The sequence below is a fragment of the Aquarana catesbeiana genome, linkage group LG07 (assembly GCF_042186555.1).
Source record: "Aquarana catesbeiana isolate 2022-GZ linkage group LG07, ASM4218655v1, whole genome shotgun sequence".
Lineage (NCBI taxonomy): Eukaryota > Metazoa > Chordata > Amphibia > Anura > Ranidae > Aquarana > Aquarana catesbeiana.
The window spans coordinates 109,351,430-109,365,240 of record NC_133330.1 but is presented as its reverse complement, the minus strand read 5'-3'; the positions used below and the strand labels follow the sequence as shown (position 1 = coordinate 109,365,240).

The 13,811-nt window shown below is 42.1% G+C and overlaps 1 protein-coding gene across 7 annotated transcripts in view; it reads right to left on the bottom strand.

Annotated features, from left to right (window-relative positions):
• Nucleotides 1–986: 986 nt before the first annotated feature.
• HMGXB4 (HMG-box containing 4) overlaps nt 987–13,811 on the bottom strand; it is a 105,837-nt gene continuing 93,012 nt past the window's right edge. For all 7 annotated transcript variants that reach the window (XM_073592623.1, XM_073592621.1, XM_073592617.1 and 4 more), the window contains one exon: nt 987–3,123. In XM_073592623.1, coding sequence (XP_073448724.1) covers nt 3,079–3,123 — 45 coding nt within the window. In that variant the 3' untranslated portion in view covers nt 987–3,078. The remainder of the gene's footprint in view (nt 3,124–13,811) is intronic.

The window sequence follows — 13,811 nt, the reverse complement described above, 5'->3', positions numbered from 1 at the left end:
CAGTAGTAAATGGTTTGTCTCATAACCCTGTAACTGCTACATTTTCAAGAGAGCTTGTTCTTTTGAGAAACAACAGACTTACTAGCCGTCTCACCAGGTGAAAAAAAAGGAAGCCTAAAAAAAGAAAACTAATACAACTATCACATCTAAGAATTGGCAAGCTGCAATATAATAAATGTTTGCTGCTTTTGGGTTTAATACCACTTAAAGTAAGATCTGACAGTGTGTTTATATTGTTTTACAGAGAGGGGAGTAAGCTGAAAAAATTTACAAAGGCGAGGCTTTCCGTTTAGTTTTTGTGTCATTTTGTTTATACTTGTCTTTAAGGCAGTAGTTGTGCACCTTAATTCCCAAATCACTTTCAAAATTTCCTCTGTAATGTGCTTTTATGCTACATTAGTGCCTTGTTGAGCACTATCTCAGAATCTTTCAAAAATAATTCTGGTACAGGAAACCACAAGCTCGTGTTAGATTTTTAGAGTTAGATTTTTACTCCCAGAAGATGCAGAGCTAGCCAAGACATATCTGTCATCAGCAACACACACATACATTTCCTGGCCTTAACATTTTTTGAGTCACTAACCCAGAAGAAGTAAAGACAAGTTAGAGGGAAAAAAATGATTTGTAGTAGAAGTTTACATATCAGATTTTACTCCACCAAACGGTCATAGGGGTAACTAAAGAAAAATTCCAAATAATTAGCATTATATTTCGGTTCGACAACATGTTAGCATTATTGCAATTGCCATTATGTAGAAGGTTCCCTTTTTATTTGGAACTCAAGAGAGAGACTCTTTACAGGAACCTTTTAATGTTTTCCAGGTTATTCTTATTCTATTTGGAGAGATGAACTTCTCAAACTTATGCATACTGTATAGGAAACAGGAGTGACTCACCTCACCCATGCAAGTGAAAGAGAAAACCATCTCTGCTGTGCGCTCCAGTTCAAAAAAAAAAAAAAAAAAAAAAAACACACCATACAGCTCTTTGAATCCAATATAACAGTATATTAAATATTTTTATTTAATACAGTGTATAAAAAATTACAACTGTTGCTTGAAAAAGCACTTATTCATGATTCCTGAGTTAAAAGGTCCAGCACCAATGTACAAACAGCCAAATATGTTTAACCAGGAGAGATTCACATTTTTTCTTTCACGTTGGAGAGACTAACAGACAAACAAAGTTGCAAGTATTAGGACTACAAACAGCAGAAGTCAAGAGACACATTTATATAATTTATTTTTAAAAACATAAAAAGTAAAAAAATAGCCAATATTACAAGACAAATTGAACTAGATATTCCTAGCAAATCACTTCACTTTAAAAACAAATATAATGTCCTTTCTTACAGTAATGTACAATTTGACACTTGTCTCTTTAGTACAGCATCAAAGGAGTTGAAAAGGCCACACATTCTTTTTCAATAACTGTTCAGATCAAATATTTAGAGACGAATGAATACAAATATATTTATTATAGCCACAATAAAAGTTTAAATCCACTACAAACTGAAGAATGAAAGCAAGAAACAAAGATTATACATGTATCTGGTGACAGGGTTTCTGTGTGCATGTTCCCAGGCTTACAAAGGTGCTGAAGAGGGCTCCCTCCATCAGCTGTGGTTTTAATTCATTTTAAATATTTGAGCATGAATGGAGGAGGGGAGGTAACATTTAGGGTTGGGCAGAAACAAGAATTCCTAATAGCAAATGTATACACACACTCTCACACACACCCACCCCCCCAGAGTACAGCATCTTAAACAATGGGTATGCTTTGTTTTCTTTAGTTCACTCTAAAATTTTACAATATTGCTCTGTTTCGGTCTATCAAAGTGTTTTGTTATATTAGTTTGATAAGTGCAAAAAAAATAAAATAAAAAAAATAAATAAAAATCGGTTCTTCCAGACAGAAATCGAGTGCTTTACTGCACATTCTGCAGTGTTATATTAAGTAGTAGTATCAGCACTGCCTTGTTCCCTCTGAACTACAGAACACCATCCCATAAATTACGGAGATTAGGGGTGGTATTCTGTAGTCCTAACACACTTCCTGTCCTAGGGCGACAACACTACTCCTCCAAAAGCATAGTATAGCAAGTTAGTGTTTTCACCCTAAAACAGGATGTGCATTACTGGCACAATTAACAAGGTGAAGATGAAGTCTGAAAAATAAAACCTAACACAGTCACCTTATCTAAGGGCTTGTAAGCTGCAATATATTACATTTTTGTTCTTTTAAATAGACAAATTATTTTAGATCTATTTAAACTAGTTGGCACATCTACTAACCTTCTGGGAATCTGCCCACCTTTGTACGTAGATGGCACATCTGCAAACAGTCACCAGTTTAAGTGAAGGCTACCATAAACATTAGAGGGTGCATGGCCATGCAGGCATAAACCAACTGCCAACAGGCATCTAACAAAACTTCTAGCATTTCCCCAAATAAGAATAGCTCTATTGTGTGACTGCTTATGTTTAGTTTAGACTATGAAGAGAGGCGGCAAAGATGGGCCACTGATAGCTCTTAGCAAGAGAAAAGAATAACTGGACAATTCCTAAGTCTGGAAAATACTCCTTTAAAGAGCCTTGACTGCTGATGCCTCAGACATTAAAGGCACATAGGACAACGAAAACAAGCAATGCTCCTAGATCTGGATGAGGCTCATTAAGAGAGCAGTTTTATATGAATCAGAGATAAAGTCAACTATAATGGGTTTGTGTCAGTTTTATAGATTTTAATACTTTCTAGCAATGTATAATAAATAAGTATTCCAGGCAGTTGAAGGTGCTTGTTAAAATTACAATTATCTTATAAAACAAAGAAGCCATGATTGAAGATATTGCTTCAGCATATTCATGTTTATAAAGCAAACACACAGATTAGCTTATCAGAGAAAAAAAAAAAAAGATGATTCTGTGCTGCAGAATAAATAATTTTTCCCCAAAAGTGTCTTTTCTGTAGAACTGGTACTTAAATTACAACGTGTTATAAAACAATCCACATTCTTTATACATATCATACAATACTGTAGAGAAAGAAAAGTTCTCTTGTGTCACTCCTCTTCTGCGGTCACAAGCCAGGCATAACATAGGCGATGTTATCCAAAGTATTGGACTAGAGAAAATTTAAAAATATTTATTAGCTATGCACATCTGTTATGCACGATTAACAAAGTGACATTCTATCTTAAGCTCTAAAAATATTGCAAACATAATACATGTATTTAAGAAATAGAGTGAATTCTTGGCCTCCTTCCACTATCTCAGCGCTAAAGATATGTCATATAATACATGTATTAGCAAGTACATGGTTTTAAACTACAATTAAACAAACAACAGGTTAAAAAACAAGATATTTTACGGATGGGGCGGAGCGTCGCTACGTAGGAGTGCTCCGTAGGAGGCTTGGCGCCACTGCTCCCCCCGTACACCCGCTCAACAGAGAGGAGGAGGCTAGGAAGCCGCAAAGACGCCGGCACCGTGAGATGCTTCCGACGCGGCCTGGAGGGAGATAGAGAGGGGAAGCCGCTCGCCCCTCGCTGCCCTAGCTGCCGCTGCGAATCACAGCACTGCCACTGACACTGACACCTGGAGCTTGGAGCTCCGAAGCAACGGACAGGGAGGAGACCGCGAACGGCTTTGGAGGCACAGGTTGGCTTAACAACAGCAAGGTGACGCTGCAGCTGGAGGGGGGTGAGCCAGCAAGGGGATACACTGAAATAGGAGCAGGGAGAGGTGAGAGATGATGAGAGCTCAGTATATGCTGATATACCCCCTGGTGCACCCCCTGCTCCCCTTTTGAAGTGTCTATGGTGGGAAAGCAGCCGGAAAACAGGGTAAGAACTTAAACTGTAATCTTGATATAAAACTAACCCTGCTATATACTACTGAGATGCTCGGACGCATGATATGTACTAAAAGGCTGAAGGAACAATCCCTAGAACAATAAGGAATAGATGAGACGTGTTTGAGGTGCACTTGGCTATATACAGATGAACTGTTCACCTACTTACTTAGTGTGAGCACTTGGGTTCACTTACACCCCCTCCCCCTTGGATCTCTGCAATCTCTTAAGGTAGAGGAGGAGGAACGGAAGTAGGGGGACTAAGTCATATATATAAACCTCAAGGAGAACGGATTGGGCTTTTTGTTCATAAGAATAGTCGGAGTGGAAGATAAAATTCTTGACTTTAAATGACAATATCTGCAACAGTATTAACCCTCTGAGATGTCTGTATTAGATCGCAGTTGATCTGAGTAGATGGTCCCATTGCTATTCGCTTTCTCTTTCTTTTCCCTTTTTTTTTTTTTTTTTCTCTCTACGGATATTCTAACGTGGGAACCCCCCCTGACCCTTTTTGATGTCTTAAGGCTAAGAAACTCCAAGTATTTGGCTTAAATACCAGCTATCCTGGGCTACTTGGACTGAACAGTGAACATTTGGCATAGGGACAGAAGGGTAGAGAGGTAGGCGCAAGATCCACTCAAGAAGAATTACACATCCTAAGCCTGGGTTTGGGGGCTAAAACTCACTTTCTCACTCCGACAAATAGGGTATAAAAGGAGCCTGACAGTAGCCCTGCGGTGTTTTTGGGAGGTGAACGTTCCCGCCCAGACCTGACGTGCAGGGTGGGCGGTGGTAGACAAGGCTTCTACGCAGGACCCCTCATAGACCCAAGTAGGTCCGGGAGGTCCCTCGTGGAATTAATATAAGAGCCTCTGCATAAGCGGATACCAGCGACTTGCACACCGGTATAAGAGGGTTATAAGAGGGAACTGAGGGAGTTGGCCCCCGACCCTGTCAAGGAGCAAGTTGTATACAACCACTAGGTCTTATACCTAGGCTTGTATTAATCTTCCGGGGTTGGGTGGAGTACTAGAGGCCTGTGGAGATGAGGGGGAAGGCAACTAAAGGTAATAAAGGAACTGTAACCGCAACAAGTCCAGGCGGGATTCAGCGCTACATGTCAACTGAAGCCAGCATGCTGGAAGAACCTCAAGGGAGTCCCAGATTGGGAGTATCCTCAAGCCCAGGAATAAACAAACAGAGAGGGGCATCAGAGGAGAATAAAAGCAAAAGTGCAAGAGTAAGGATCAGCGGAAGCCAGCAGATGTATGGCTCTGAGACACAGGAAGGCCCTTATGGGAGAACTGAGGAGGAAGATACTGCAAGGGGGAATAAACCACCACTGCAGCTCACACAGGAGGAAGCTCCATATATTAGAGAAATGCTTGCTGAATTGCTACTGAAACTGGAGACCTCCCTTAAAAAAGAGATTGCGACCGTAAGGGTAGACATTGGGCATGCATTGAAAAGGGTGGAGGAGATGGAGGACAGATTGGAAGAACACGAGCGGAGACTAGAGGGTATGAATATGCAAATAAGAGACATACAAAGAGCAAATAGAAGCCTTCTTTATAAATTAGAAGACCAGGAGAATCGCAGCAGACGCAAAAACCTGCGAATCAAGGGTCTCCCAGAGAAATTCGGGAAGGAAGAGCTGGCGCCGGCACTACAACAATTGCTAAACCCATTGCTGGATAGAGAAATAATGGCCCCTCTGAAAGTAGATAGAGCACACAGGGTCGCACGATACCCCAGAAATACATCAGAGAGTCCAAGGGATGTGATAGTGAAGTTCCACTATGAGGAGGAAAAAGTGAAAATTTTGGGAAAACTGCGACATCAATCAGGCCTAAGCATTGAAGGGGCAGAGATACAGGTTTACTCAGACCTATCAGCAGAGACCCTCACAAGAAGGAGGCTGCTGAAGCCTCTAACAGCCCTACTGAAAACGACAGAAATAGCATATCAATGGGGGTTCCCGGCCTGCCTAATTGGAAAAAGGAATGGACGAACGGCAGTGCTTAGATTCCCAGAAGACCTTGAGGACTTTTGTCGCAAGTTAGACATCGCTCCTCCACGTATTCCTGGTTGGGGCGTGGAAGAGACTGCAGCTCCAGCACGAGATACAATAGGGCGGAGGGAGGGGAGGGGCACAATGGTTAATATAAGCTAATAACCAAGAGGCATAGTTAGGGGCAGAAGGGTAGTGCCGACATGAGCGGGGCGGGGGGAGGGCGCCGGGGCGATACGGGGAGTCCTCACGACATGAGCCCTATGGGGAATATGGGTGCAGGGTGGCATCTGATCGAGGGAGGCCACCTGATCCATATTTTGAACAGAGGAGTCTGCCCCGCCGGAAATAGGCGATCTGTTCCAGATGGGGGGGGTGGGGGGGCAGGGAAGGTGGAGGTGAAGGGAGGGGGGGGGGGGTGTGGGCGGGCCTCTTTTTTTTTTTTTTTCTCCTCCCTCCCTCTCTCTCCTGCTATGCCTCATGGGATTGGCCGGACGCTCTCTCCAGTAATAAAAAATGGGAGTAGTTAATTTCGTTACATATAATGTGAGGGGATTGAATACAGAAAAAAAAAAAGGTATAAAATCAATCAGGAGCTGCACCTCCTGGGCGCAAACGTGGTGTTTCTGCAAGAAACCTATGTAACGCACGCAAGTAAGGGATTAACATCGCACTTGTTCCCAAAGTGATTATATGGGGACGCTGGATCAGCACATTCAGGGGGAGTAGCTATAGGGTTCGATAGAACAATGACGTTTGAAGAAGAGGAGCGATTGGCCGATCCTGGAGGCAGGTTCTTGTTTGTGAAAGGGAAAATGTTTGAGACGTGGATCACATTGGTGAATATCTATGCCCCTAATAGAAACCCGGAGAATTTTAAGAGAATTTTGACGAAACTAGAATCTTGTAGAAAAGGTAAACTAATAGTCGCAGGAGATTTGAACCTGTGTATGGATCCTGAGGTGGACACGTCAAGGGGCGAATTAAGATCGGGCACACATGGAAAGACACTCAAAAAAATTTTAAATCACCTTCAATTAATGGATGCATGGAGAATAAGCCACTTAAAAGATCGGGACTACACTTTCTTCTCCCCTGTTCATAAATCATTCTTGAGGTTAGACTACATTTTAATAGAACACCAGATGGTCCCTCTTTTGAAGGTAGCAGAAATTAAGGCTATTACCCTGTCCGATCATGCACCGGTGAAAATCCAAGTAGAGATCGCCGGTGTGGATCGGCCTAGGATAAACTGGAAACTTAATGATTCCCTCACACAAGATCCAGATGCAGAGTAAGATCCAGATCCAGAGTAGGAATTAAAAAGTTACTTCGAGATTAATGATACAGAGGACATATCCAGATCCACTCTTTGGGAAGCACACAAAACCTATATAAGAGGGATTTGGATTGCTATCGGAACGAGGAAAAAAAAAAAAGAGAGGGGAGAAAAGTTGACACGCTTATACAGGGAGATCCAGGAAGCAGAACAGAGTACAAGACCCAGGGGGCTCCCAGAAAAGCATGAGCTAATTAACCTCCCTGGCGGTTTTCCCGAGTGTGGCTCGGGGTTAAAATTCAGTACCATTAGCGGTAACCCCGAGCCACACTCGGGATTGCATTGCAGGATCCTGGGGCGGCGTTACTTACCTTGACCCCGGGATCCTGCGATGTCACCCGCAGCGTCCGAGGGCTCCGTCCTCCTCCTCCGAAGCCTCTCCGTGCCAGGCTCCGTTCCCTGCGAGCGGCGCGACGCACGGGGGCGGAGCCTGGCGGCAAATTAAAAAAAAAGTAAAAATCATAACACATACAGTACTGTAATCTTACAGATTACAGTACTGTATGAAATGATTTCACATCCCTTTTGTCCCCAGTGCTTTGGCCCATGCCCTGCATGCAGTTTTACATGATATACACTGTTCTTTCTGCCTGGAAACTGGAGATTGTCCATAGCAACCAAAAAGTGTCCCTTTACGTCAAAAGTGGCTTTAGACCAGCTAGAAAACAGCGATAGTAAATTAGAACACTTGCAGAATTGTGCGATAGTGAATTGTGGGGAAATTTTATTACTATTTTTTTTAATTTTAATTATTTATTTTTATTTATTATATTATAATTTATGTTTTTGTGTTTCAAACTTTATCATACCCGGGATATCTACTAGACTCTTGTTTGGACAGATTTAGTGTGTTATTGTTAAGATTTACAGACCTACAATATAAAACGCCAAATTTCCATGCAAAATAATGGTACCGCTTTCAGCACCTAAAATCCGAAATAATCATACCGCCAGGGAGGTTAAGAAAAGAAGAGACCTGAATGATTTGCTGGAGAAGGAAAGGAGCTGCGCTTTCGATACGATAAATAGAGATATGTATCGAGAAGGGAATAAACCAGGTAGGTGGATGGCCAGAAGGATTAGGAAAAAAAAAAGAATAGGACCTTTATACCTAAAATAAGAGATGAAGAGGGGAACCTTGAATTCTCTACCCCAAAAATTGCTAGAATATTCCACTCTTATTACAGTGCACTTTATAAGGTAGGCCGGAGAGAGAGACTGAGCTATAACAAGAAGGAAAGGATAAGGGAGTACCTTCGGGGACTAGACCTTCCCAGGGCAGAGAGGGATATGGTTGAGCGTCTTGATGCACCCATATCCCAAGGGGAGGTAGAAAAGGCGATAAAGAACACTGCCCTGGGAAAGAGCCAGGGCCCCGACGGATACTCCGTAGCTTACTACAAAAAATTTTCCGAAATACTTGTACCCAAATTGTGTGACTATTTGAATGCCCTCGGGGAGAACGAAGAGTCCCGAGAAGAATCCCTACTAGCGTATATCACCCTTATCCTGAAAGAAGGAAAGGATCCAGCCTCACCCGGAAGCTTCAGACCAATCTCGCTCTTAAATGTAGATACAAAAATCTTTGCTAAAATACTTGCAGATAGGCTGAAAACTGGATTAAAACAGTGGATACACAGTGACCAGGTGGGATTTGTCCCGGGTAGGGAGGGGAGAGACAATTCACTGAAAACATTACTTCTCATGCAGGAAGCAATCAGGAGTAACACACCAGCAGCTCTGCTATCAATCGATGCCGAAAAGGCATTCGATAGAGTGGATTGGGGTTTTATGACTGAAACATCTAGGATTGGGAGAGAGGATGATGAGATGGATCCTCTCACTATATAGGCACCCCAAGGCGAGGATTAGAGTGAATGGGACCCTGTCTTGTCCCCTTGAATTGTTTAACGGGACAAGACAGGGTTGCCCTCTCTCCCCAATTTTGTTTATCTTATCCTTAGAGCCATTCTTAGCGGCTTTTCGTAGGAACGAAGACATTCAGGGAATTAAGGTTGGAACGAAGGAGTACAAAATAGCAGCATTTGCTGACGATTTGCTATGCTTCGTTACCCGTCCTAGAACGACAATTCCCATGGCGCTCAAGGAGCTGGAGCACTATGGGGGTTTGGCAAACTTTAAAATAAACATGAGTAAGTCAGAGCTCCTAAATATATCAATCCCTAAGCGAGAGCAGAGAGCACTCCAAGCCGGGCTCCCATTTGTATGGTGTGAGAGGGAACTGGTTTATCTAGGTATAAAAATATTATCCTCACCGGGGGACTTGTTCGCCGATAATTATGTACCCCTACTCAATAAAACTAAAGATCTATTAGGTAGGATGAGATATAAAGCCCTGTCATGGATAGGCAGGATAAATGCCATCAAAATGTTTGTGCTGCCCATGGTATTATACACCTTCCAAATGGTCCCAATAGAGATCCCCCCTATATTTTTTGCTAAACTGCAGTCTTTAATTTTAAGATTTATATGGGTTCGTAGGCACCCTAGGGTAGCATACGGCACTTTGTCGAAGGATAAAAAATTGGGAGGGTTAGGTGCACCGGATTTCAAAAAGTATTATCAGTCGGCTGTTATCTCCAGGATAATTGACTGGCTACACAGGAGAAATGTTGGGTGAATATTGAAGAAACACTGAGTGGGGTAGATATAGAAAAATTAATATGGATTCCACCACAATATAGGGATTTGGGAAATAGAGTTAATTTTTTGACTAAGAACACTTTTAGAATCTGGGATAGGGTAGGCAAGAGCTGCCATTGGGAATTCAATTCACCATTATTATCACTATTAAACACGGATTATTTTTTACCTGGGAAGGAGGAATACCTATATTTCACGAGATGGGCAAAAAAAGATGTAATACAACTACAAGATGTGATGAAAGGAAATAGATTGTACACTTACACTGAAATCACACAGGCCTGGGGGAACAAACCACTAGACAAGTGGAGGTACGCCCAGTTACAGCACTTTACACGTTCACTGCCACAACCACTAAGAGGAAAAGACCAGTTAAGGGATATTGAAAAACTATTAAATACCCCCACGTGTGTGAAAGGAAGTATTTCAAAATTATATAGCGTCCTAAGGGGGGAAGCTAGTAAAGGATTCCCCACTTTTCTGGAAAAGTGGGAAAAGGAAATAGGAGGCTTAGAAGGTGAAGCACATAGAAGTAAGATTCTAAAGATGGTTCATTTAACGGCAAGAGACTCCCGGACACATGAAATGGCCTACAAAGCGATAGCAAGATGGCATAGGACGCCCCGGAAGGTACATGAATATGATGCTGAGACCCCTCCAACTTGCTGGAGAGGATGTGGAAAAATTGGCACTCTTGCCCATCTATGGTGGCAGTGCTCTAAAATCCAGAAATATTGGGGAGAAGTCCTGAGCTAATTACAACAGATAACGGGGGAGCAGGTTAATAAAAATCCTTGGACGTGTCTGTTCCATGACACGGAAAGAGAGATCTCCCAATACACCAAGTCAGTAACCCCATTCCTCTTAAACACGGCTAAAGCACTGATCCCGTGTCACTGGAAAGGGGTAGAAGCCCCAAGGATGAAGGACTGGATAATAAGGGTAGAATGGGTTAGAGGAATAGAAGAAGCAAAACACTCGATGGAAGGCCGGCGAGATAAATACACTAAGACGTGGGCAAGATGGCATGAGTATAGGAACACAGAAAGGTACATGACATCTATAGATGCTTGAGGACCGTGGGGGGGAGAGGGAGGGGGAGGATGGGGAGTTTGTTTTTTTTTGTTTTGTTTTTTCGGGGGGGGGGGGGGGGGGGAAGGGGGGGAGAAAAATAAAAATAGATAAGTAAATATTGGTATTTTTAGTGGATAAAAGGGAAAAGGGAAAATCGATTAAAAGTTTTTGTATTAAAGAGATTACAATTTTCCTTAATCCACAATGATGCGAAAAAGAGAGGGGGCACAGCGTAAATGACGCAGCTGACTTAAAATCTCTCTAAAAGTTTGCTGAAAAAAAAAAGTTTGTGGAAAAAAAAAAAAAAAAAAAAAAAAAGATATTTTACTTACTGTAAAATTCTTCTCTTGGAACTGGTAGCAGGGGCTTTTACAGAAATTCCCAGCTGCTATAGCAGCCGTCAAGCCGACTTTTGGCTGTCTAATAGACCCTTCATATCTCCTTAACCACTTAAGGACCGGAAGGATTTACCCCCTTAATGACCAGGCCATTTCTTGCAATAAGGCACTGCGTCGCTTTAGCTGAAAATTGCGTGGTCATGCAATGCTGTACCCAAACAAAATTTATGCACTTAACACAAATAGTTTACTTTCTTTTGGTGGTATTTGGTCACCTCTGCTGTTGTTCATTTTTGCGCTATAAACAAAAAAAGAGCGACAATGTATATGGCATTGTATAATATTATTTATTTTATCGTTGAACTAGATGGACTTGTGTTTTTTTTCAACCTATGTAACAATTTTGAGGAAAAAAAAAAAATCCCTAAAAACACAAAAACTTCCTACTCAGTTTAGGCCGATATATATTCTACATATTTTTGGTAAAAAAAAAAAAAAAAAAGCAATAAGCATATATTGATTGGTTTGCGCAAAAGTTATAGCATCAAACAAAATAGGGAATAGATTTATGGCATTTTTATGGCAAAATTGGAATGTCCATGACAGAAACAGGCCTCAGACTACAGTTAACAAAAGTCTCCTCAACAGAATTACACCAGTCACCAAAACAAATCAGTTTGTAGTAGTGTGCATCCTGGGAATGTTTTGACGGGTTGGGGACTTTTAAGAAAGTCCAGACTGCCAAGTTTAAAGAACACAGATGCAGATTGCGCCATATCCAGACATGTACGCATGGTGTCAAGAATCAAAATGTTATCTTTAAGCTTGGGAAGTATGTCAGAAAACAGAACCTCCTCATGTATAAACTCATCCAAAAATGTTAGGTTACAATTCTCTAGATCCTCAGCTGCAAGTGCAGAAACATCTGCAGGCATGTCAAAGACAGACTCTGGAAGAGAAGGCATGGAACTACACCTGCGACCCCGATGGCCTGAGTCAGCCACTATGGCAGTGATTGTCGTTCATAAAACCTGACACTGCTGCAGAACATTTCTACCTGCATTATGCAGAGGAGGTAGCCACACCAGAGGGAGCTATGCAAGATTCTGAGGAGCATGCGGAGTCAAGCAGGGGACAACAGTTACCCTGGAGCGGTTAGTGAATCAAGAGCTGGAAAGGCCTGCATGACCCTTCCTTAATACTAATGATCCATAGTTACATAGTAGGTGCGGTTGAAAAAAGACACAAGTCCATCAAGTCTAACCTATGTGTGTGATTATATGTCAGTATTACCTTGTATATCCCTGTATGTTGTGGTCGTTCAGGTGCTTATCTAATAGTTTCTTGAAACTATCGATGTTCCCCGCTGAGACCACCGCCTGTGGAAGGGAATTCCACATCCTTGCCGCTCTTACAGTAAAGAACCCTCTACGTAGTTTAAGGTTAAACCTCTTTTCTTCTAATTTTAATGAGTGGCCACAAGTCTAGTTAAACTCCCTTCCACAAAAAAGTTTTATCCCTATTGTGGGGGCACCAGTACGGTATTTGTAAATTGAAATCATATCCCCTCTCAAGCGTCTCTTCTCCAGAGAGAATAAGTTCAGTGCTCGCAACCTTTCTTTATAACTAATGTCTTCCAGACCCTTTATTAGCTTTGTTGCCCTTCTTTGTACTCGCTCCATTTCCAGTACATCCTTCCTGAGGGCTGGTGCCCAGAACTGGACAGCATACTCTAGGTGCGGCTGGACCAGAGTCTTGTAGAGCGGGAGAATTATCGTTTTATCTCTGGAATTAATCCCCTTTTTAATGCATGCCAATATTCTGTTTGCTTTGTTAACAGCAGCTTGGCATTGCATGCCATTGCTGAACCTATCATCTACTAGGACCCCAGGTCCTTTTCCATCCTAGATTCCCCCAGAGGTTCCCCCCCCAGTGTATAGATTGCATTCATATTTTTGCCACCCTGATGCATTATTTTACATTTTTCTACATTGAACCTCATTTGCCATGTAGTTGCCCACCCCATTAATTTGTTCAGGTCTTTTTGCAAGGTTTCCACATCCTGCGGAGAAGTTATTGCCCTGCTTAGCTTAGTATCATCTGCAAATACAGAGATTGAATGGTTTACCCCATCCTCCAGGTCATTTATGAACTAATTAAAACAGGATTGGTCCCAGCACAGAACCCTGGGGACCCCACTACCCACTCCAGACCATTCCGAGTACTCCCCATTTATCACCACCCTCTGAACGCGCCCTTGTAGCCAGTTTTCAATCCATGTACTCACCCTATGGTCCATGCCAACGGACCTTATTTTGTACAGTAAACATTTATGGGGGACTGTGTCAAATGCTTTTGCAAAATCCAGATACACCACATCTACGGGCCTTCCTTTATCTAGATGGCAACTCACCTCCTCATAGAAGGTTAATAGATTGGTTTGGCAAGAATGATTCTTCATGAATCCATGCTGATTACTGCTAATGATATCGTTCTCGTTACTAAAATCTTGCATATAGTCCCTTATCAT